Source organism: Coregonus lavaretus (genome assembly GCF_964263955.1).
Source record: "Coregonus lavaretus genome assembly, contig: HAP1_SCAFFOLD_326, whole genome shotgun sequence".
NCBI classification, from domain to species: domain Eukaryota; kingdom Metazoa; phylum Chordata; class Actinopteri; order Salmoniformes; family Salmonidae; genus Coregonus; species Coregonus lavaretus.
In genome coordinates, this window is record NW_028164829.1 from 192,387 (window position 1) to 215,000 (window position 22,614).

The 22,614-nt window shown below is 46.1% G+C and overlaps 2 protein-coding genes across 2 annotated transcripts in view; one reads left to right on the forward strand and one right to left on the reverse strand.

Annotated features, from left to right (window-relative positions):
• Positions 1–1,731: 1,731 nt before the first annotated feature.
• On the reverse strand, positions 1,732–14,292 carry LOC311115109 (endonuclease III-like protein 1). The gene is made up of 7 exons (XM_084190313.1): positions 14,221–14,292; positions 13,809–13,983; positions 13,364–13,635; positions 4,568–4,738; positions 2,721–2,880; positions 2,488–2,593; positions 1,732–2,319 (listed from the first exon to the last, which is right to left on the reverse strand). The coding sequence occupies exons 4-7, from the start codon at positions 4,706–4,708 to the stop codon at positions 2,004–2,006; spliced, it is 723 nt and encodes a 240-aa protein (XP_084046439.1). The 5' UTR covers positions 4,709–4,738; positions 13,364–13,635; positions 13,809–13,983; positions 14,221–14,292; the 3' UTR covers positions 1,732–2,003.
• A 104-nt stretch (positions 14,293–14,396) lies between these two features.
• Positions 14,397–22,614, forward strand: part of LOC311115093 (tuberin-like) — a gene marked incomplete at its 3' end in the record, with an annotated part of 13,788 nt that continues 5,570 nt past the window's right edge. Inside the window, exons 1-11 of the mRNA XM_084190301.1 lie at positions 14,397–14,543; positions 16,294–16,512; positions 17,672–17,758; positions 18,334–18,444; positions 18,650–18,797; positions 19,692–19,809; positions 20,684–20,732; positions 21,456–21,581; positions 21,887–21,960; positions 22,170–22,296; positions 22,427–22,570. Of these exons, the coding sequence (XP_084046427.1) occupies positions 16,378–16,512; positions 17,672–17,758; positions 18,334–18,444; positions 18,650–18,797; positions 19,692–19,809; positions 20,684–20,732; positions 21,456–21,581; positions 21,887–21,960; positions 22,170–22,296; positions 22,427–22,570 (1,119 nt within the window). The 5' untranslated portion in view covers positions 14,397–14,543; positions 16,294–16,377. The remainder of the gene's footprint in view (positions 14,544–16,293; positions 16,513–17,671; positions 17,759–18,333; positions 18,445–18,649; positions 18,798–19,691; positions 19,810–20,683; positions 20,733–21,455; positions 21,582–21,886; positions 21,961–22,169; positions 22,297–22,426; positions 22,571–22,614) is intronic.

Below are 22,614 nucleotides of genomic sequence, written 5' to 3' on the forward strand. Positions count from 1 at the left end.
GCCTTGCCACAGGGGGTACTGGGAACTCATGGACAGAGCAGAATGTCATTGGGGACAGTTAACAAACTATACCTCCAGAGCTGCTGTTAAGCAGGGATGCCAGCTCTACAAAGGTGGAAATGTTATCGCTCAATTTTGTACAGAGCTTTGGTTTCTCACTTTCTGTTCTGCAGTCTGTCATGGACCCCTGTAGGTTCTTTTATTCCTCATCAGGGAATGGGCTCAGAACATTTTACCACTAAATGATATAAACAAGTCTTCCAAAGGAATGAGTCCTGACTTTAATCTCCATTAGATGATCTCCTAATGGTGTGGACACCACAGGAAAGATGTGGTGGTACATACCTCACAAATCAATTAGATGAACAGAACCATCGACATGACAGACGCACACAACGGGTACTATAGAGCCCTGTTGACGACACGACTCCCTAAACTATATAAGTAATGTATGCAAACATACTGGGATTATGAACAAGAGTGTGCTGTGAAAACACTACCTTTTGAAAAGCAGTGAGACTCATACAGTGAGACCAGTACAATGCCAGATGTTCAGAGAAGATGTAACAAGCCCTCTTGATTGGACAGTGCTCAGGAATTCTTAAACTATAGTGACCCAAAATATCAACGCAACATGTAAAGTGTTGGTTTCATGAGCTAAAATAAAAGCTCCCAGAAATGTTCCATAAACAAAGCTTCTCTCATTTTGTGCACATTTGTTTACACCCCTGTTGGTGAGCATTTCTCCTTTGCCAAGATTAGCTACCTCACAGGTGGGGCATATCAAGAAGCTGATTAAAGAGAATGATCATTACAGGTACACCATGTGCTTGGGGCAATAAGGCCACTCTAAAATGTGCAGTTTTGTCACGCAACACAATGTCTCAAGTTTTCAGGGAGCGTGCAATTGTCATGCTGACTGCAGGAATGTCCACACGAGCTGTTGCCAGAATTGAATGTTCATTTCTCTACCATAAGCTGTGTCTAACGTCATTTTAGAGAATTTGCCAGTACGGCCAACCGGCCTCAACCGCAGACCACGTGTAACCACGCCAGCCCAGGAACTCCACATCCGGTTGCTTCACCTGCGGGATTGTCTGAGACCAGCCACCCGAACAGCTGATGAAACTGGAGTATTTCTGCCTGTAGTAAAGGCTTTTTGTGGGGTAAAAGTATTTCTGATTGGCTGGGCCTATGCCCACCCATGGCTGTGTCCCTGCCCAGTCATGTGAAATCCATAGTTAAGGGCCTAATTTATTTCAACTGACTGGTTTCCTTATTTGAACTGTAAAATCGTCGTTGCATTAATATACTGATCAAAAATATAAAAGATCAATGGATACATATCACACCCACTTCAGTGGTCACTTATGGGTAGAATGATAAAGTGCATTCTATCCAAAAGCGCAAACTCCGATTAGGACTGTGACAATCAGTTGGATCCAGTAATGCAGTGGTCAACAAACCCCCCTGTAGTCTCCTGGGGGTACTCAATCACGTGGCGCTGAGTCCCAGGGGTGTCGTACACTCCCATTGTTAATCCCAAATGGACCTCTGGCCCCTACACATCCTAGGCATTCTGGTTGATCTGAAAGGATTACATCAGTGGTGTTGTCAGGTCGCTATTTGGTTTGGGAACAAAACATTTAAGTGCAGATTATTGTATAGGACAATATACAAACGTATTTGAAAAATACAATTTTATTTAGTACATTTATTGGTGTCTTTTCATTTTGATAAGATATGTAAAAATCAAATTTGTAATGTAAAAATGTATCGATTGTAGTTATTTTGGGGTGGGGTCGTAAGAAATTCTGGCAAAATAAATGGGATCCACAGAAATTGTCTGAAAAAATTGTGTCCCCGCTAAGAAAGTTTGAATGCCATATTTCTTGGACCAGTCATTTCAAATCAGTCAAGGGAAGTGACAAGTGCACACTTTGGGAGGAAGGAGAGAGAATTGGGACAAGGTCTCTATAGGGATGCCATCCCCTTCTGTCGTATCATGTAGAGAATGTTTTGGACTTCCTTTTTCTGGGCAGCAGAGGAGGGGAGAGGGGGGTAGCCAGAGGTTCCTCTTTGACCAGTGTGGCTGAGGAGGGGGCTGATAACCCCAAACCAAAAGAACCAGGCTCCAGCTTCATCCTGGAGGTCTTAGGGGAGCGAGGTGACCCAGCTTTAGGCCTCTTGGCTGGGGAGGCTTGGTGGGCGGAGGGGCAGCTGTGCTGGTTCAGACACACAGAGCAGAGAGGATTGACAGGTAGACACACCTGTTGACCAAACCCCACCAGTAACCAGTTGATCTCACTCCATAGATCCCTGTGAGAGAGGAAGATCATTACCATCCCCGTCTTCATCAAAATCATCATGTCAGACAGAAATCACAAGGCCAAATGTTTTCCTTTCCTGCTGCAAGGGATCTGATTGGTCAGTGACTGGTTAACGAGTGACCTGATAGGTCAGAGGGACAGGAAGTGGTGTTGTCACCTTGGTAACCAGTCTTCCAGGGCCTTGCGTGTCTCCTCTGGGTTCTTGGTCCCACCTCTCGTCCATCCCAGCCTGTTGGAGATACGGTGGACGTGTGTGTCCACGCCTATACACACAATAAAAGCAACAAAAGAACTACAACTACCACTCTGCACATAATCAGACCCATCACACCACATAACAACATGCAGACTAGAGTATGGGATTTGTAGTCCTATTTGAGCCATACCTACCTATACCAGAGACCTGGTGCCAGGCGATGTCCATGGCCAGGTGAGCCATCTTGGGTCCTACTCCAGGTAGTCGTACCAGACCCTCCACTGTGTTAGGGATGTCCCCTCTAAACTCCCTCTGGAGCATCACTGACGTCTGCTTCAGGAACTTCACCTTGGTCTGGAGGAGGGGGGTAGGGGAGAAGGCATGTCAAGGAACTTCACCTTGGTCTGGAGGAGGGGGGTAGGGGAGAAGGCATGTCAAGGTTTTATTCATACTCATGTTCAAAGGAAGACATGGTGTAGTAAGAGTGTGTGTGCCTTCAGAAAAGAATTAATATCCCTTGAGTTTTTTGTTACAGCCTGAATTTAAAATGGATTAAATTGAGATTTTTTGTCACTGGCCATAATGTGGATTTAATAATAAAAAGCTGAAATGTCTTGAGTAAAGTATTCAACCCCTTTGTTATGGCAAGCCTAAATAAGTTCAGGAGTAAATATTTGCTTAACAAGTGCATTGACTCACTCTGTGTGCAATAATAGTGTTAAACATTATTTTTGAATGACTACCTCATCTCTGTACCCCGCACATAGAATTATCTGTAAGGTCCCTCAGTCGAGCAGTGCATTTCAAACAGATTAAACTACAAAAACTAGGGAGGTTGTCCAATGCCTTGCAACGAAGGTCAGTTGGGTTGGTAGATGGGTAAAAAATAAAAAAGCAGATATTGAATATCCCTTTCAACATGATGAAGTTATTCATTACACTTGGGATGGTGTAACAATACACCCAGTCACTTCAAAGATACAGGCATCCTTCCTAACTCAGTTGCCGGAAAGGAAGGAAACTGCTCAGGAATTTCACCATGAGGACAATGGTGACTTTAAAACAGTTACAGAGTTTAATGGTTGTGATAGGAGAAAACTGAGGATGGATCAACAACATTGTAGTTACTCCACAATACTAACCTAGCTGACAGAGTGAAAAGAAGGAAGCCTGTACATAATACAAATATTACAAAACATGCATCCTGCTTGAAACAAGACACTACAGTAATACTGCAAAAAAATGTGGCAAAGCAATTAACTTTTTGTCCTGAATAGAAAGTGTTATGTTTGAGGCAAATCCAATACAACACATTACGGAGTACCATTCTCCATATTTTCAAGTAATAGAGGTGGCTGCATCATGTTATGGGTATGCTTGTAATCGTTAAGGACTGGGGAGTTTTTCAGGATAAACATTTACAGAATAGAGCTAAGCACAGGCAAAATCCTAGAGGAAAACCTGGTTCAGTCTGCTTTCCACCAGACACTGGGAGGTGAATTCACCTTTCAGCAGAACAATAACCTAAAACTTAAGGCCAAATCTACACTGGAGTTGCTTATAGAGAAGACAGTTAATGTTCCGGAGTGGCAGAGTTACAGTTTTGACTTAAATCTCCTTGAAAATATATGGCAAGACCTGAAAATGGTTGTCTAGCAATGATCAACAACCAATTTGACAGAGCTTGAATAATTTTTTTAAGAATAATGGGCAAATGTTGCACAATCCAGGTATGGAAAGCTCTTAGAGACTTACCCAGAAAGACTCACAGCTGTAATCGCTGCCAAAGGTGATTCTAACATGTATTGACTCAGGGGGTTGAATACTTATCTAATCAAGATATATTAGTGTTTTATTTTTCATGGATTTTCCAAAAATATTAGAATTTTTCTTCCACTGTGACAAGAGTACTGTGTAGATCACTGACAAAGAAATAAATACAATTAAATATATTTTAATCCCACTTTATAACACAACATAATGTGGAAAAAGTTAAGGGGTGTGAATACCTTCTGAAGGCAGTGTATAGTGTGTGTGTTACCCTCCAGAAGCCGACAGGGTAGATGAGTTGTCCCAGTGTGTCATCGTCAGTGTTGACTATGTTGTCCACCGTACAGCCATGAGCCCTGAGTCTCTGCACAGCTGCACTGGTCACCTGGTCCCTTGTCTGGCTAGACAACATCAGAGACACCAGCACCTGGTAACGTCGCACCTGGTGGGAGAGAGAATAGAAAAGGGGGGGGAGAGGGCATCTTTTAGATAATAAACTACACTATATATACAAAAGTATGTGGACACCCCTTCAAATGAGTGGATTCGGCTATTTCAGCCACACCTGTTGCTGACAGGTGTATAGAAACGAGCACACAGCCATGCAATCTCTATAGACAAACATTGGCAGTAGAATGGCCTTACTGAAGATGTGGCACCGTCATAGGATGCCACCTTTCCAACAAGTCAGTTCGTAACATTTCTGCCCTGCTAGAGCTGCCCCGGTCAACTGTAAGTGCTGTTATTGTGAAGTGGAAACGTCTAGGAGCAACAATGGCTCAGCCACAAAGTGGTAGACCACACAAGAACGGGACCGCTGAAGAGTGTAAAAATCGTCTGTCCTTGGTTGCAACACTCACTACCGAGTTCCAAACTACCTCTGGAAGCAACGTCAGCACAATAACTGTTCGTCCGGAGCTTCATGAAAAACATTTTCCGTCTAGATAGAACTGCCAAAGGGGGTGGAGTTGCAATCTACTGTAGAGATAGCCTGGAGAGCTCTATCATACTATCCAGGTCTGTGCCCAAACAGTTTGAGCTCCTACTTCTAAAAATCCAACTTTCCAGAAATAAGTCTCTCACTGTTGCCGCTTGCTACAGACCCCCCTCAGCCCCCAGCTGTGCTCTGGACACCATATGTGAATTAATTGTCCCCCATCTATCCTCAGAGTTGGTACTGCTTGGTGACCTAAACTGGGATATGCTTAACACCCCGGCCATCCTACAATCCAAACTAGATGCCCTCAATCTCACACAAATGATCAAGGAACCTACCAGGTACAACCCTAAATCCGTAAACATGGGCACCCTTATAGATATCATCCTGACTAACTTACCCTCTAAATACACCTCCGCTGTCTTCAACCAGGATCTCAGCGATCACTGCCTTATTGCCTGCGTCCGTAACGGGTCCGCGGTCAAACGACCACCCCTCATCACTGTCAAACGCTCCCTAAAACACTTTAGCGAGCAGGCCTTCCTAATTGACCTGGCCCAGGTATCCTGGATGGATATCGATCTCATTCCGTCAGTAGAGGATGCCTGGATGTTCTTTAAAAGTGATTTCCTCTCAATCTTAAATAAGCATGCCCCATTCAAAGAAATTCAGAACTAAGAACAGATATAGCCCCTGGTTCTCCTCAGACTTGACTGCCCTTGACCAGCACAAAAACATCCTGTGGCGTACTGCATTAGCATCAAATAGCCCCAGCGATATGCAACTTTTCAGGGAAGTTAGGAACCAATATACACAAGCAGTTAGGAAAGCAAAGGTTAGCTTTTTCAAACAGAAATTTGCATCCTGTAGCACTAACTCCAAAACGTTTTGGGACACTGTAAAGTCCATGGAGAATAAGAGCACCTCCTCCTAGCTGCCCACTGCACTGAGGCTAGGAAACACTATCACCACCCATAAATCTACAATAATCGAGAATTTCAACAAGCATTTTTCTACGGCTGGCCATGCTTTCCACCTGGCTACTACTACCCCGGTCACCAGCTCTGCACCCTCCGCTGCAACTTGCCCATGCTCCCCCCGCTTATCCTTCACACAAATTCAGACAGCTGATGTTCTGAAAGAGCTGCAAAATCTGGACACCTACAAATCATCTGGGCTAGATAATCTGGACCCTTTCTTTCTAAAATTAGCCGCCGAAATTGTTGCAACCCCTATTACTAGCCTGTTCAACCTCTCTTTCGTAACGTCTGAGATTCCTAGAGATTGGAAAGCTGCCGTGTCACCCCCCTTGAAGAGGGGGTGACACTCTAGATCCAAACAGTTACAGGCCTATATCCATCCTGCCCTGCCTTTCGAAAGTTTTTTAAAGCCAAGTTAACAAACAGATCACTGACCATTTTGAATCCCACCGTACTTTCTCCGCTATGCAATCCGGTTTCCGAGCTGGTCATGGGTGCACCTCAGCCACGCTCAAGGTCCTAAACGATATTATAACCACGATCGATAATAGACAGTACTGTGCAGCCGTCTTCATCGACGTGGCCAAGGCTTTCGACTCTGACAATCACCGCATTCTTATTGGCAGACTAAATAGCCTTGGTTTCTCAAATGACTGCCTAGCCTGGTTCACCAACTACTTCTCAGATAGAGTTTAATGTGTCAAATCGGAGGGCCTGTTGTCTGGACATATGGCAGTCTCTATGAGGGTGCCACAGGGTTCAATTCTTGGGCCGACACTTTTCTCTGTGTATATCAATGATGTCGCTCTTGCTGCTGGTGATTCTCAGATCCACCTCTACGCAGACGACACCATTTTGTATACATCTGGCCCTTCATTGGACACTGTGTTAACAAACCTCCAAACGAGCTTCAATGCCATACAACACTCCTTCCGTAGCCTCCAACTGCTCTTAAACACAAGTAAAACTAAACGCATGCTCTTCAATCGAACGCTGCTGGCACCCGCCCACCCGACTAGAATCACTACTCTTGACGGGTCTGACCTAGAGTATGTGGACAACTACAAATACCTAGGTGTCTGGTTAGACTGTAAACTCTCCTTCCAGACTCACATTAAGCATCTCCAATCCAAAGTTAAATCCAGAATCGGCTTCCTATTTTGCAACAAAGCCTCCTTCACTCATGCTGCCAAACATGCCCTTGTAAAATTGACTATCCTACCGATCCTTGACTTCGGCAATGTCATTTACAAAATAGCCTCCAACACTCTACTCAGCAAATTGGATGTAGTCTATCACAGTGCCATCCGTTTTGTCACCAAAGCCCCATATACTACCCACCACTGTGACCTGTACGCTCTTGTTGGCTGGTCCTCACTACATATTCGTCACCAAACCCACTGGCTCCAGGCCATCTATAAATCACTGCTAGGCAAATCCCCGCCTTATCTTAGATCATTGGTCACCATAGCAACACCCACCAGTATGCGCTCCAGCAGGTATATCTCACTGGTCATCCCCAAAGCCAACACCTCCTTTGGCCGCCATTCCTTCCAGTTCTCTGCTGCCAATGACTGGAACGAACTGCAAAAATCTCTGAAGCTGGAGACACTTATCTCCCTCACTAACTTTAAGCATTAGTTGTCAGAGCACCTTACCAATCACTGCACCTGTACACAGCCCATCTGAAATTACCCCACCCAACTACCTCATCCCCATATTGTTATTTATTTTGCTCATTTGCACCCCATTATCTCTATTTGCACATCATCTCTTGCACATCTATCATTCCAGTGTTAATACTAATTGTAATTATTTTGCACTATGGCCTATTTATTGCCTTACCTCTATAACTTGCTACATTTGCACACACTGTATATATATTTTCTATTTTCTGTTGTATTTTTGACTTTATGTTTTGATTTACCCCATATGTAACTCTGTGTTGTTTTTATCGCACTGCTTTGCTTTATCTTGGCCAGGTCGCAGTTGTAAATTAGAACTTTTTCTCAACTGGCTTACCTGGTTAAATAAAGGTGAAACAAAAAAAAAAGTAATTGATCTGTTGGGGCAGTATTCGAATTGGAGTGGGTCTAGGGTTTCCGGGATGATGGTGCTGATGTGAGCCATGACCAGCCTTTCAAAGCACTTCATGGCTACCGACGTGAGTGCTACAGGCCGGTAGTCATTTAGGCAGGTTACCTTCACTTTCTTGGGCACATGGACTATGGTGGTCTGCTTGAAACATATAGGTATTACAGACTCGGTCAGGGAGAGGTTGAAAATGTCAGTGAAGACACTTGCCAGTTGGTCCGCGCATGCTCTGAGTACAAGTCCTGGTAATCCATCTGGCCCCGCGGCCTTGTGAATGTTGACCTGTTTAAAGGTCTTGCTCACATCGGCTACGGAGAGCGTGATCACACAGTTGTCCGGAACAGCTGGTGCTCTCATGCATGCTTCAGTGTTGCTTTCCTCGAAGCGAGCATAAAAGGCATTTAGCCCATCTGGTAGGCTCGCGTCACTGGGCAGCTTGCGGCTGGGTTTCCCTTTGTAGTCTGTAATAGTTTGCAAGCCCTGCCACATCCGACGAATGTCAGAGCCGGTGTAGGCTGCGTGCTTTAAAATGCCTTTCCAAGTCAGTGTGACACTTACTCTTTGCCCTTCAGCCCAGTGTGGTTGCATATGAGAAAGGGCGAAAGGACGAGTGTGTGTGTGCGCGCCAGACCATCACCTGCACAGAGACTATTAAGATGAGTCACAGCAAGCCAGACAAATGGAGTTAGGCCTAGCTGAAGAACAGAACAGTGGGTGTTTACACTAATCATATAGACCCGTAGAGGCCCCGGTTTACAGGCCGCACATCTTTAACCCAGAGCCAGCTACACCTTGACCGGTTCACCCTTCACCTTTCACCGTGGTGCGAGCGCTTTCACATGTTCTACCCTAGCCCTTCACATTTCACCGTGGTGCGAGCGCTTTCACATGTTCTACCCTGGTCCTTACGCCTTAGCAGATTAGTCACCTTGGGTGAATAGTTAGGCTAAGTGTGAGGATGCTAGCCTAACCACCACAAGGTCACCCCAGGGTAAAACAGCCTCCTGGGGACAGAAACGAGATGCGATGGTAGGTAGAAGGTGAGAAAACGGGGAGGCTTTTATTGTTGGTCTTTTACTACAACCTTGGTGGTATTAAAGTAGACTTGACACATTTAAATGAACTATTTGATGTTGTAGGTCGAATTAGTGTTTGAAGTCCAGGGGAAATGATGAGACTGTGTGCTGTACTGTCTTGACTTTAGGTTGGGGAGTCAGGGACTGTAATGCGCTTACTGGAGAGAGTATTGAACACTTCTCAATACCCAAGAGTCACATGAGCACCATAGAGAAGTGAACTGGGGCAGGCTGGAATGAATTTGAATTTACATTCCTACACAGTATATTGAACCAGGATTTAACATTTTTACATTTACATTTTAGTCATTTAGCAGACGCTCTTATCCAGAGCGACTTACAGTTAGTGAGGGCATACATTATTTTAATTTTTTAATACGTGGGAATCGAACCCACAACCCTGGCGTTGCAAACGCCATGCTCTACCAACTGAGCTACATCCCTGCCGGCCATTCCTTCCCCTACCTTGGACGACGCTGGGCCAATTGTGCACCGCCCCCTGGGTCTCCCGGTCGCGGCCGGCTACAACAGCAGATTGATGATACTGCTGCAGTACTGATGTTACAACAGTTTGTGAAGTGCTTATTGTGGTCAGAATACATTTTTTATTAGGCAATAGTGGGGCCAGTTGCTACAACGGGGAAGCCCTGCTACAATCATTAGTCACTGATGGAAAATAGGAGGTTGTTGGTTGTGTTTACCCCAAGCGGCGCTCTTATCTCTCTATAACATACCACACACAACTACACACAGACACAGGGGCTAACACACATAGGAAACCCACACACAACTACACACAGACACAGGGGCTAACACACATAGGAAACCCACACACACACTCATAGGAAACCACACCATAGTCACTGCAGGGTCACTGCAGTACACTTCCCCATTGTCCCTGTGGCACATGTCCAAATGGAATGCTGTCAGTCCATCTCCCCTCACTAATTCTCTCATCCCAAACTAATGTCCCTTTCATCCCCACCTGCTTTTGTTTTCATTTTCATCTAAAAGCTCTGTTAACAGAATGTCTTTGTTGGCCATTATTTATTTGCCCAAACCTAGCTGAAATTCTAGATGTCTGATTAAAACGAGGCGACAGCATCCATAAAGTGACCATTAGACTTGCCACCTTTTGGACTGTATACGTTTTATAGGTGCAACAGTTTTTATTAAATGTATAATTTATCACTCTCACGTGCTCATTTCTGTCCATTAAGAACCAACGATGTGCTACATTGTTGTAGCATTTCTGACAATGCTAACATCTTTTCAGCCTAATCTGAGTTCTAAAACTGGACCAAAGCAGTTGGGTTACGCATGAACAGTGCTAGTAGCTAGCTAACACCAGTCGGATGAGAGGCAAGTTACAAGCAAAGGAATCTAACTATATTTAGCTATGGAAGGTTTTTCACATGGCTGAAGTCATCTGTGTAAACTGTTGGCTTTGACACTTGCGTGTAGTAAGCACAAATAAGATAGCGAACGTTCTTGGCTGATATTGCCAGTTAGATAGTCAACTAACGTTAGCCAGTAACGTTATCTAGTTACAAGGCTTTAACGTTAGCTGAATGTACGGATCATGCACCGGCACAATATAGCAATCCCACATTCTTCCACAAACAAAGCACAGCTAGCTAGCTAAGTAAAGTTCATAGTCAATGCCAAACTTTGGGGAAACTGCCACGCTGCTAATGTATAATACATGCAATTGGCATTGCTCATCTAACGTTAACATTAGCTAACGTTACTCCATTCATTACCCAATCCTGCTTGCTTAGCAATGTAGTTAGCTAACGTTACAGCATTCAGTATGCTCCCTTTATCAATGCAATTTTCTTATTGTCCTTATAATCCAAATGTGCGCTGGCAGATGTGCACAGTGTCAAGTTACTTTTCAATGTATTCCCAAAACCTGAAGTCGCCATCCAAGTAAAAAGTAGCCAGGGGAGTGCGGGTGCACCCAGGTTAAACACCAACTTTATTGCTTGGTTGCGCGACCTTTGTGCAAGCACGATGGTAAATGCCTTTGAGGCTGGCGGTGAATGCCTTCAGCCGCCACAGTAGACGGGACTTGCCACCAGAGTTAAAATATTTCCACTTTTGCCGTCGAGCGTATGCGTCAAACTGTGTGCGTAGACGGGTTGACAGAAATGGTGAATGTTGAACTTTTGTTGCACACATATCTAGATGATGTATGAAAATGTATGCACTCACTAACTGTAAGTCGCTCTGGATAAGAGCGTCTGCTAAATGACTAAAATGTAAATGTAAAATGGTGTAGAAGGAGTGTTTTTTCAACACTTTTGCACTGTTTGTTTCGTAAACTCATGACAAATCATATCCAGGCCGGGCGGGGTAGACCGAAGTCACGACCTCTGTGAAGCGGGAGAAGGCCAGGGCGAACTGTGAGAGGGAGGAGCCGAGGCAGGAAGAGGCCTCGTAGTTGGTCAACAGGAGGTTCCGGATACCGGGGACGACTTTGTGGACGGCATGGAGCAGGGGGTAGTAGAGGCCGGTGAGGAGAGAGGCCAGGTACACATCTGACCCAGAGAGAATGAGGGAGCGGAGGGAGGGAGAGAGGCCAGGTACACGTCTGACCCGGAGAGAATGAGGGAGCGGAGGGAGGGAGGGAGGCCAGGTACACGTCTGACCTGGAGAGGATGAGGGAGGGAGGGAGGGAGGCCAGGTACACGTCTGACCTGGAGAGGATGAGGGAGGGAGGGAGGGAGGGAGGCCAGGTACACGTCTGACCTGGAGAGGATGAGGGAGCGGAGGGAGGGAGAGAGGCCAGGTACACGTCTGACCCGGAGAGGATGAGGGAGCGGAGGGAGGGAGAGAGGCCAGGTACACGTCTGACCTGGAGAGGATGAGGGAGCGGAGGGAGGGAGAGAGGCCAGGTACACGTCTGACCCGGAGAGGATGAGGGAGCGAAGGGAGGGAGAGAGGCCAGGTACACGTCTGACCTGGAGAGGATGAGGGAGCGGAGGGAGGGAGAGAGGCCAGGTACACGTCTGACCCGGAGAGGATGAGGGAGCGAAGGGAGGGAGAGAGGCCAGGTACACGTCTGACCTGGAGAGGATGAGGGAGCGGAGGGAGGGAGAGAGGCCAGGTACACGTCTGACCCGGAGAGGATGAGGGAGGGAGAGAGGCCAGGTACACGTCTGACCTGGAGAGGATGAGGGAGGGAGGGAGGGAGGCCAGGTACACGTCTGACCCGGAGAGGATGAGGGAGCGAAGGGAGGGAGAGAGGCCAGGTACACGTCTGACCTGGAGAGGATGAGGGAGCGGAGGGAGGGAGAGAGGCCAGGTACACGTCTGACCCGGAGAGGATGAGGGAGCGAAGGGAGGGAGAGAGGCCAGGTACACGTCTGACCCGGAGAGGATGAGGGAGGGAGAGAGGCCAGGTACACGTCTGACCTGGAGAGGATGAGGGAGGGAGGGAGGGCGGGGGAGACGTGGCAGTGGCCAGGGTGTAGATGGGGAGGTAAGAGGGGGAAAGAGGAGGGGAGAGGGAGGAAGGTGGGGAATCGTAATCTAAGTCATAAGGTAAATTGTAATCTAAATCATCATCTAAATTGTAAATCGGGATAACCCCATGGGAGAAGGGCATTGTGATTGGTATAGACGGGTGTATAGACAGGTTCAGAGACAGAGGCAGGGTTAGGCTGAGGCTGGGCCTAGGCAGGAGTAGGGTAAGAAACAGGGGCAGGGGTTTGGGCAGGGGCATACGTAGACACAGCTGTTTGTTGTAGCTATGGGCTGGGCAGGAGTGGGAGCAGCGATAGAGGCAGTAGGGGCATAGGGCTGGACAGTAGCAGTACGGGCCCAAGCAGAAACAACAGAGATGGAGGTAGGGGTAAAGGTTAGCACTGGCTGGATGTAGGGTGGTAGGACAGAGGGCTAGCTGGGGGGGTGGGGAAAGCGGTAGTGGGGGGTGTACGACAGAGAGACAGAGACCAGTGGGGTCTCCCACCCACCTCAGCAGGGGCGTGTGCGTCGTATCATTTCTCCGCCCCCATGAGGTCAACGGGCGCGTCCCTGGCGCTCCTCATCTGACGCACGTGACCCAGCTGCTTGCGCCAATCAGGAGGCTCCCAGTGTTTAGGCTCCACCTTCCCATCGTATTCCACCTTCACCTGGCCCCTCCTCCTACGCTGGATGGGTGCCAGGGGTAGCAGGGGCGGGGCTTCATCTGGCTCAGCTTTTGATTGGCCGATGGATGGGCGATGGAACCCTGAGGAGCCAATACCTGCAAGGTAACGTAGGGCGCACAAAAGCTGAGTGGTGAGGAAATAAAGGTTATCTCTTAGTTGTTGTTTTATGATACATCTTGTCCCATCTGAAAGCCCCTCAATGATGCAGCAAGATGTCAGAAGGGCAACATTGTGATAATAAAACTGATTTTAACCATCATATTCATACCTGAGTCGTCTCGTCCCAAACTCTGATTTGAGATGCTCGACTCTTCCTCCTGTTTCACGTGCGTCCTCGAAGCAGCAGCGCTCGGCACTCTCCTCTCCATCCTAGTTTTTAACGTCGTGGCTAAACCCGCACGGGGCACGGTCTTGTTACCGCTCCGAGTGATGACCGCGCTACTCTGAACGAAATAAGGCGAGGTCATTTTGAAACAGTGGAAAGCATACGAGGCTACCGTTGTGCTGCAAGTGGGCCGGACCGTGGCTAACAACATTAGCTTGTTAGCTAGCTTGCTAACTGTAACGTTAGTGATAATAATAATAATAATAATGATAATCTGGTTAGCCAGTTAACACATTTATACAAGTTCTGATAACATTTTCCAAGTACTATTGATGGATATTGAAACATGACCTACTCTGGTTGACGATTTCATTTTCAAACGACATGCACGCTAGAACACTAGACACATGTAACACTTGAACTCAACAACACTTGTCTTCTTGCGCAATGCTTTTATCAGGAACTACATTTCCCATCGGCCCCTGCGACATACGTGTTTTCGTAGGAAGTGCCCGACAGTCCATCCGGTTGTCGAGTGGGGGGATTGATCTGAGTTGGGACAAGCTTTTGAAAAATTAGGATTACAATTCTAAATGCATGAATTTGACTTGCTCGGTAGTTTGTCTACCTGACAGCAAAACGTGAATGACGCCAGAAACGCATCTAGATCAATAGAAGGTATGAGTTTCCGTTGTTTTTAAAGCCCTAGGTCTAGAATGCAAGTAAGCAGATAGCTAACGTTAGTCAACAATCTTTATTTATTTATTAGTGCTTGTTTGTGTCGCTCTTTCTCTCTCCCTGTCCGTTATTTTGTCAGCTGCTCACAGGTGTTGTTTATTTGCTCGGAACAAGATGTTGAATGTGCACGAATGGGCCCCTGACCGAGGACGGTTGTTAAATCTAAAACAGAACTAGCTGTCGTTGTTTACTCGGTTCTCTCTCTGCTTGACAGGGAGAGTACTTGCGACACGCACCTGGCTTGTTTCGTGGACACACTCTCTCTCCCCCGCTAGAACTCAATAGCTGATTGTCCCTGATCCCGAGGTTGTAGGTACTACTAACTAGCTACTGAAGTATAGCCTAGTGACGTCCCAAATTGCACCCTATTCACTATCTAGTGCAGTACTTTTGACCCTGATCAAATGTAGGGCACTACATAGGGAATAGGGTGTCATTTGGGACGTATCCTATATTAGCACGGACACACAAACTACCACTTTCCGGTGACCACAACAGTCCTCCTAGCTACTTTCTTTACAAGTGGTTATTATTCGCTTTAGGTAACAACAACAACAACGTAATGGATATCATATCAAAGGCCATTTAGAATGTGCAGAGGAATGGAATGCTTCTTGGGCAAGTGTTTGCTGTCCGAGGTGCTATCTATGCATGCATGTGGTGTGCGCGCAGCCCAGACGTGCACTAATGTCTGGATAACCACAGGTGCAAAGAAAAAAAGGATGTCTAGAAGGGGTGTGATGTTGAGGCATGTCTCTGCCTATCATTTATCTGGTTGACTGAAACTAACACCAGTCACATAATGTAAAAGGACAAAAAGTTAGGCCAGGGCTCTCTCAATTGATCTTTCCTTGATTCCTTGCACTCAAAACACATTGAATTGAAATTTATCTCTGATTACATTTTTTTTTTTTTATCATTGGAGAAGGAACCTTGTGGTTAAAAGGAGGTGAGTGGGTAGGATGTAAGGAAACGTAGTCTATAAACTGTACATTGATAACCAACTGTTCCCATGGCTATTTTAAATAATACAAAGTTCAAATCAAATCAAATCAAATTTTATTGGTCACATGCGCCGAATACAACAGGTGCAGACATTACAGTGAAATGCTTACTTACAGCCCTTAACCAACAGTGCATTTATTTTTAACAACAAAAGTAAGAATAAAACAACAACAAAAAAAAAGTGTTGAGAAAAAAAGAGCAGAAGTAAAATAAAGTGACAGTAGGGAGGCTATATATACAGTAAAATAAAGTGACAGTAGGGAGGCTATATATACAGGGGGGTACCGTTGCAGAGTCAATGTGCGGGGGCACCGGCTAGTTGAGGTAGTTGAGGTAATATGTACATGTGGGTAGAGTTAAAGTGACTATGCATAAATACTTAACAGAGTAGCAGCAGCGTAAAAAGGATGGGGTGGGGGGGCAGTGCAAATAGTCCGGGTAGCCATGATTAGCTGTTCAGGAGTCTTATGGCTTGGGGGTAGAAGCTGTTCAGAAGTCTTTTGGACCTAGACTTGGCACTCCGGTACCGCTTCCCATTTGAGGAGTCGAATAATGGAACACCCAATACTATCCATGGTAGGAATGTAAGGAAACGACAACCCACAACTCTGATGGAGTCTAGGTTACATCTGCCAGGTTATCTCTCTACCTTACTAACCTGTATTCACCCCTCTGTTTCCACCAGAGCCCCAGTAGTGCCAGTGTAAGCTGACTGGTCCCCTCCTCTTCCCTCCACCCCCACAGGACCCCCCCCCCTCGACCCCCAGCCATGAACAAGCAGCCCAGTAAAGAGAGTCTGAAGGACAAGGTGAAGGGGATATTTGGTCTGGGAACCCCTCGACCCCCCAGCAAACAGACAGAGAGCAAGCCCTCAGAGTTCATCATCACACTAGATATACTCAAGGTATGGAAGAGTATGATGCTACACACACACTCCACACACATACTGTACATGCACACACACACACACACACTCCACATACACACACACTCCACACACACACACTCCACACACACACTGCACATACAGTACACAGACACACACACACACCCACACATACACACACACTCCACACACATTCTGTACATGCACACGCACACACACTCCACACACACACACACACTCCACACACATTCTGTACATACACACGCACACACGCTCCACATACACACACACACACACTCCACACACATACACACACACATACACATACACACACACACACTCCACACACATACTCATACACACACACTCATACACACACACACTCCACACACACACATACACACACACATACACACACACACACTCCACACACACTCCACACACATACAGTACACACACACACACACACATACACACACACACACTACACACACACTCCACATACATACTGTACATACACACACACACTCCATACACATTCACACACACACACACTCCACACACATACACATACACACACACTCCACACACATACACATACACACACACACCCACACATACACATACACATACACACTACACACACATTCCACATACATACTGTACATACACACACACTCCACACATACACACTACACACACACTCCACATACATACTGTACATACACACACACACTCCATACACATACACACACACACACTCCACACACATACACATACACACACATACACATACACACACACACACACACACACCCACACATACACATACACATACACACTACACACACATTCCACATACATACTGTACATACACACACACTCCACACACACACACACACACACACTCCATACACATACACACACACACACACTCCACACACATACACACACACACACTCCACACACATACACACACACACTCCACACACATACTCATACACTCATACACACACACATTCACACAGACATATACACACACACACACATACACACACACATACACACACACATACACGCCACACGCACACACACACACACACACTCCACATACATACTGTACATACACACACAATCAGTTTTCTGTCACTGACCATCTCACTGTCTTTCTCTTCAGGAGCTGCACCCTGACTGTGGCCTTAGCAACAGAATCCGGGTTGCTAACCATGTCTGTGACCTGGCCAAGGCCAAGAAGTTTGAGGAGGTGAGATAGAGAATGGAAGGCTGTGGGTGTGGTCTGGTTTTGTAGCACGCCATGGAGGCGTGTGTGTGTGTGTGTGTAGACAGGTTAGCTAACAATGTCACGAAAACGATGCGCAACTTCAATGGGGCAGAAGTCTGTGTGTTGTTGTGATTCTGCAGGGCCACATAGCAACAATGAAAGAAGCTGCCATGTGGGGAATCGTACGTGGCTCATTTCATCTAGTTGTATCTGGTTCTTGATACCATGTCTTGTTTTGAGGTGTTTTGACTGATGACACGTCTAAGCTAATACAGGTTAAAACCCACTAGCTAGCTAGCCAACAACTGTAACAATGTATTTGAGAGACAACAAGTGCTCACTGTGCAAATTCATTTATGGTTTCAATAAACATTTGGAGACTAAATATAGTTGTCAACAATCTAAATATGTTGTCAACAATCTAAATATGTTGTCAACAATCTAAGCCAACCCCGTCTGTTTCGCACCATAGTTGCGCACGCGTCAGTTTTGTTGCTGTTAATCGGGTGTGTATTAATCTGTGTGTATGTTAATGTATGTGTGTGTGTGTTTTACAGCATGCGGTGGAAGCAGTATGGAAGGCGGTGGAGGACATGCTGACTCCAGAACAGCCCCCTGAAGCTAGACATGCTGTCCTGCTGCTCCTCAGAGCTATCATTCAGGGACAGGTATACACACACACACTGGGACACACACTGGGACACACACACACTCACTCACTCACTCACTCACTCACTCACTCACTCACTCACTCACTCACTCACTCACTCACTCACTCATACTAAAGCAGGCACCACAGATAACTTCAGGGAACAAGCAAGTATGTTGATTTCCTGTGTATGTTGCCTCCCTCTCTCTCTGTGTGTCTATCAGGGTGAGCGTCTGGGTCCTCTGCGGGCCTACTTCTTCAAGGTGATCAGAGACTACCAGCCGTCCAATGAGGACCTGTCTGACAGGCTGGAGGTGTTCAAGGCCCTGACGGAGAACGGGAAGGATATCACTTACCTGGAGGAGGACATAGGTGAGAGACACACCTTCCTTCCAACATCAATTATTTTTGCACATTGACATGTGATATAGATTGTTCCATCCCACAGTCTTTTGACAGACGTTACAATACCATTTATGTTACGGAGTCAGTCCACCAGATATTAACTTGCCCAACTGGAACCCTTAGAAAGATATTGACTGATTGGTAAAGATATTGACTGATGGGTAAAGATATTGACTGATTGGTAAAGATATTGACTGATTGGTAAAGATATTGACTGATTGGTAAAGATATTGACTGATTTGGTAAAGATATTGACTGATTGGTAAAGATATTGACTGATTGGTAAAGATATTGACTGATTGGTAAAGATATTGACTGATTGGTAAAGATATTGACTGGTTGGTAAAGATATTGACTGATTGGTAAAGATATTGACTAATTGTTAAAGATATTGACTCATTGTTAAAGATATTGACTGATTGGTAAAGATATTGACTGATTGGTAAAGATATTGACTGATTGGTAAAGATATTGACTAATTGTTAAAGATATTGACTGATTGGGCTCCCGAGTGGCGCAGTGGTCTAAGGTCTGTGCCACTAGAGATCCTGGTTCTAATCCAGGCTCTGTCGTAGCCGGCCGCGACCGGGAGACCCATGGGGCGGCGCACAATTGGCCCAGCGTCGTCCAGGGTAGGGGAGGGAATGGCCGGCAGGGATGTAGCTCAGTTGGTAGAGCATGGCGTTTGCAATGCCAGGGTTGTGGGTTCGATTCCCACAGGGGGCCAGTATGATTTTTTTCACCTGCAGCTGGGTTTGTCTGCTGGAAATGGACATTGGTCTAACACTAAAGATATTGATAGGGGGATAGATTGCTAGATATATTGATCAATTGATTGATGTTCTGATTGATCCCCTGCAGCTGGGTTTGTCCTGCTCTGGATGGACATTGGTCTGACCGCTGACTTCCTCCAAGTCCTGGTCAACCTGGTGAAGTTCAACAGCTGCTACCTGGACCAGAACGTATCCATCATGGCCCAGTAAGAACACACACACTGTTATGATGACTTTCTCTGACATCAAGTAATTCACTATGCAAGAAGATACTTAAACACTTACATGGAGAGTTGATTTAAAGTATTTAATATCGCGGTACCGGGTTCACATAGCAAACGGCACGTGGGTGGCCCATTGCTATCTGAACTCCCTGAACAAAGGAAATCTCTTAGCTTATATACTTGTTTGCAAGCTAATTCTATCCAACAGTTGCCAACCATTATTGAGTGTCACTCCTCACCAGAATAGGATCACCCTATATGGTATTGTGTTGTACCCTAGTCAGGATATTCCATCACGTACTCCTCCTAAGATCAGCACCAGTGGCCCCCCAGCTATCTTGGCCCGCATACCTTCTGGCAGCCACCAGTGACAGAAATAAATACATGGAATGTCCTCATCCTCCAAATCTTTATGCAGCTCTCAATATTTCAAACATGAACTAATCCTGTATAAAATACATAATATCACACACACACACACCACATAGTCTTGTACAACTAACCTTGTGGGGATACACAATTCAGTCCCATTCAAAATCCTATTTTCCCTAACCCGTACCCTAACCGTAACCTGAAAACCAAACTCTAAACCTAACCCTAGCACCTAATTCTAACCCTAAACCTAATTCTAACCCTAACACTAATTCTAACCCTAACACTAATTCTAACCATAACCCTAAACCCCCTAGAAATAGCATTTGACCTTATGGGGACCAACAAAATGTCCCCAGTTGGTCAAATGTTTGTTTGTTTAATATTCTTGTGGGGTCTTCTGATTAGTTAAACACACACACACACACACACACACACACACACACACTAGGTCTCAGTGTGTGTGTCTGGTTTTGTCCAACAGGAAGATCTGTCTGCTGTGTAACCGGACAACAGCTTCTACAGACATAGAGGTAATATTTAATTGACTCTGATATCCAGGTTTTATAGCTCTGGGCTTTTTATTAATGAGATCATTAACCCTTGTGTGTGTGTGTGTCCTTTGTGTGTCTGTCTTCTGTGTGTCTGTCTTCTGTGTGTCTGTCCTCTGTGTGTCTGTCCTCTGTGTGTCTGTCCTCTGTGTGTCTGTCTTCTGTGTGTCTGTCTTCTGTGTGTGTCTGTCCTCTGTGTGTCTGTCTTCTGTGTGTCTGTCTTCTGTGTGTGTCTGTCTTCTATGTGTGTCTGTCTTCTGTGTGTGTGTCTGTCTTCTGTGTGTGTCTGTCTTCTGTGTGTGTCTGTCTTCTGTGTGTGTCTGTCTTCTGTGTGTCTGTCTTCTGTGTGTGTCTGTCTTCTCTGTGTGTCTGTCCTCTCTGTGTGTCTGCCCTCTCTGTGTGTCTGCCCTCTCTGTGTGTCTGTCCTCTGTGTGTCTGTCCTCTCTGTGTGTCTGTCCTCTCTGTGTGTCTGTCCTCTCTGTGTGTCTGTCCTCTCTGTGTGTCTGTCCTCTCTGTGTGTCTGTCCTCTCTGTGTGTCTGTCCTCTGTGTGTGTCTGTCCTCTCTGTGTGTCTGTCCTCTGTGTGTCTGTCCTCTGTGTGTGTCTGTCCTCTCTGTGTGTCTGTCCTCTCTGTGTGTCTGTCCTCTGTGTGTCTGTCCTCTGTGTGTCTGTCCTCTGTGTGTCTGTCCTCTCTGTGTGTGTCCAGGTGGCTCTACAGGTGTTGGATGCGGTGGTGTGTTATAACTGCCTCCCCTCTGACTCCCTCACTGTCTTCATCATCACTCTCTGTCGCACCGTTAACGTCAAGGAGTTCTGTGAGTCCTGCTGGAAGGTGAGCAATGTGTGTGTGAGAGTGTGTAAGGGAGTGTGTCTAATTATTTACTTATCATGTTAATTAATCTGGCTAAACGTTAATAATAATAATAATAATAATAACTTCTAACCATTTGAAATGATACAAAATAATAATATTACTCCTCTCCTCTCCTCTCCTCTCCTCTCCTCTCCTCTCCTCTCCTCTCCTCTCCTCTCCTCTCCTCTCCTCTCCTCTCCTCTCCTCTCCTCTCCTCTCCTCTCCTCTCCTCTCCTCTCCTCTCCTCTCCTCTCCTCTCCTCTCCTCTCCTCTCCTCTATCCAGTTGATGAGGAAGGTGTTGGGGACCCATCTGGGCCATAGTGCCATATACACCATGTGCCGTATCATGGAGGAGAGGTAACAAACCCTCTGGGTGTTGGTGTGTGTGTGTGTGTGTGTGTGTGTGTGTGTGTGTGTGTGTGTGTGTGTGTGTGTGTGTGTGTGTGTGTGTGTGTGTGTGTGTGATTCATCCACCCTCTATTGTTTTATCTGTTTCTACGACGGCTCTGTAAGTTGAGGAAGCCCCTGACCGTGTGTGTGTCTAACCTCTCCTCTCTCTCTGTCAGGGCGTATATGGAGGATTCTCCGTTGCTGAGAGGAGCAGTGTTCTTCGTAGGGATGGCTCTATGGGGGGCGCACCGTCTTCCCGCCCTAAAAAACACCCCTACCCTGGTCCTCCCATCATTCTATAAGGTATGAAGGAGGGGAGGAATGCAGGGGGGAGAGAGAGAGTGGGAGGGGGAGGGAGTGAGGAAAGATTCAGGATTTAAAGGTGCGTTAGAGGAGTTTTATCTATAACCAACCCCTGACCTTTAACCCCCAGGCGATGTGGTGTGCCAACGAGATGGTGTCATATGAGATCGTTCTCTCCATCACCAGACTGATAAAGAAGTATGGCAAGGAACTCCAGGTGGTCACATGGGACATACTGCTGGCTATCATAGAGAGATTACTGCAGCAGATTCAGGTACATACACACACACAGACACACACACACACACACACACACAC

Excerpts from the sequence above, each read along its gene's own strand:
- LOC311115109 (XM_084190313.1), bottom strand. The coding sequence starts at position 4,708 with ATGTTGTCTAGCCAGACAAGGGACCAGGTGACCAGTGCAGCTGTGCAG. Across the intron at positions 2,881-4,567 it reads ACCCTGTCGGCTTCTGGAGG|ACCAAGGTGAAGTTCCTGAA; the intron begins GTAACACACACA and ends CCCCTCCTCCAG. Across the intron at positions 2,320-2,487 it reads CTGGAAGACTGGTTACCAAG|GGATCTATGGAGTGAGATCA; the intron begins GTGACAACACCA and ends CCTCTCTCACAG.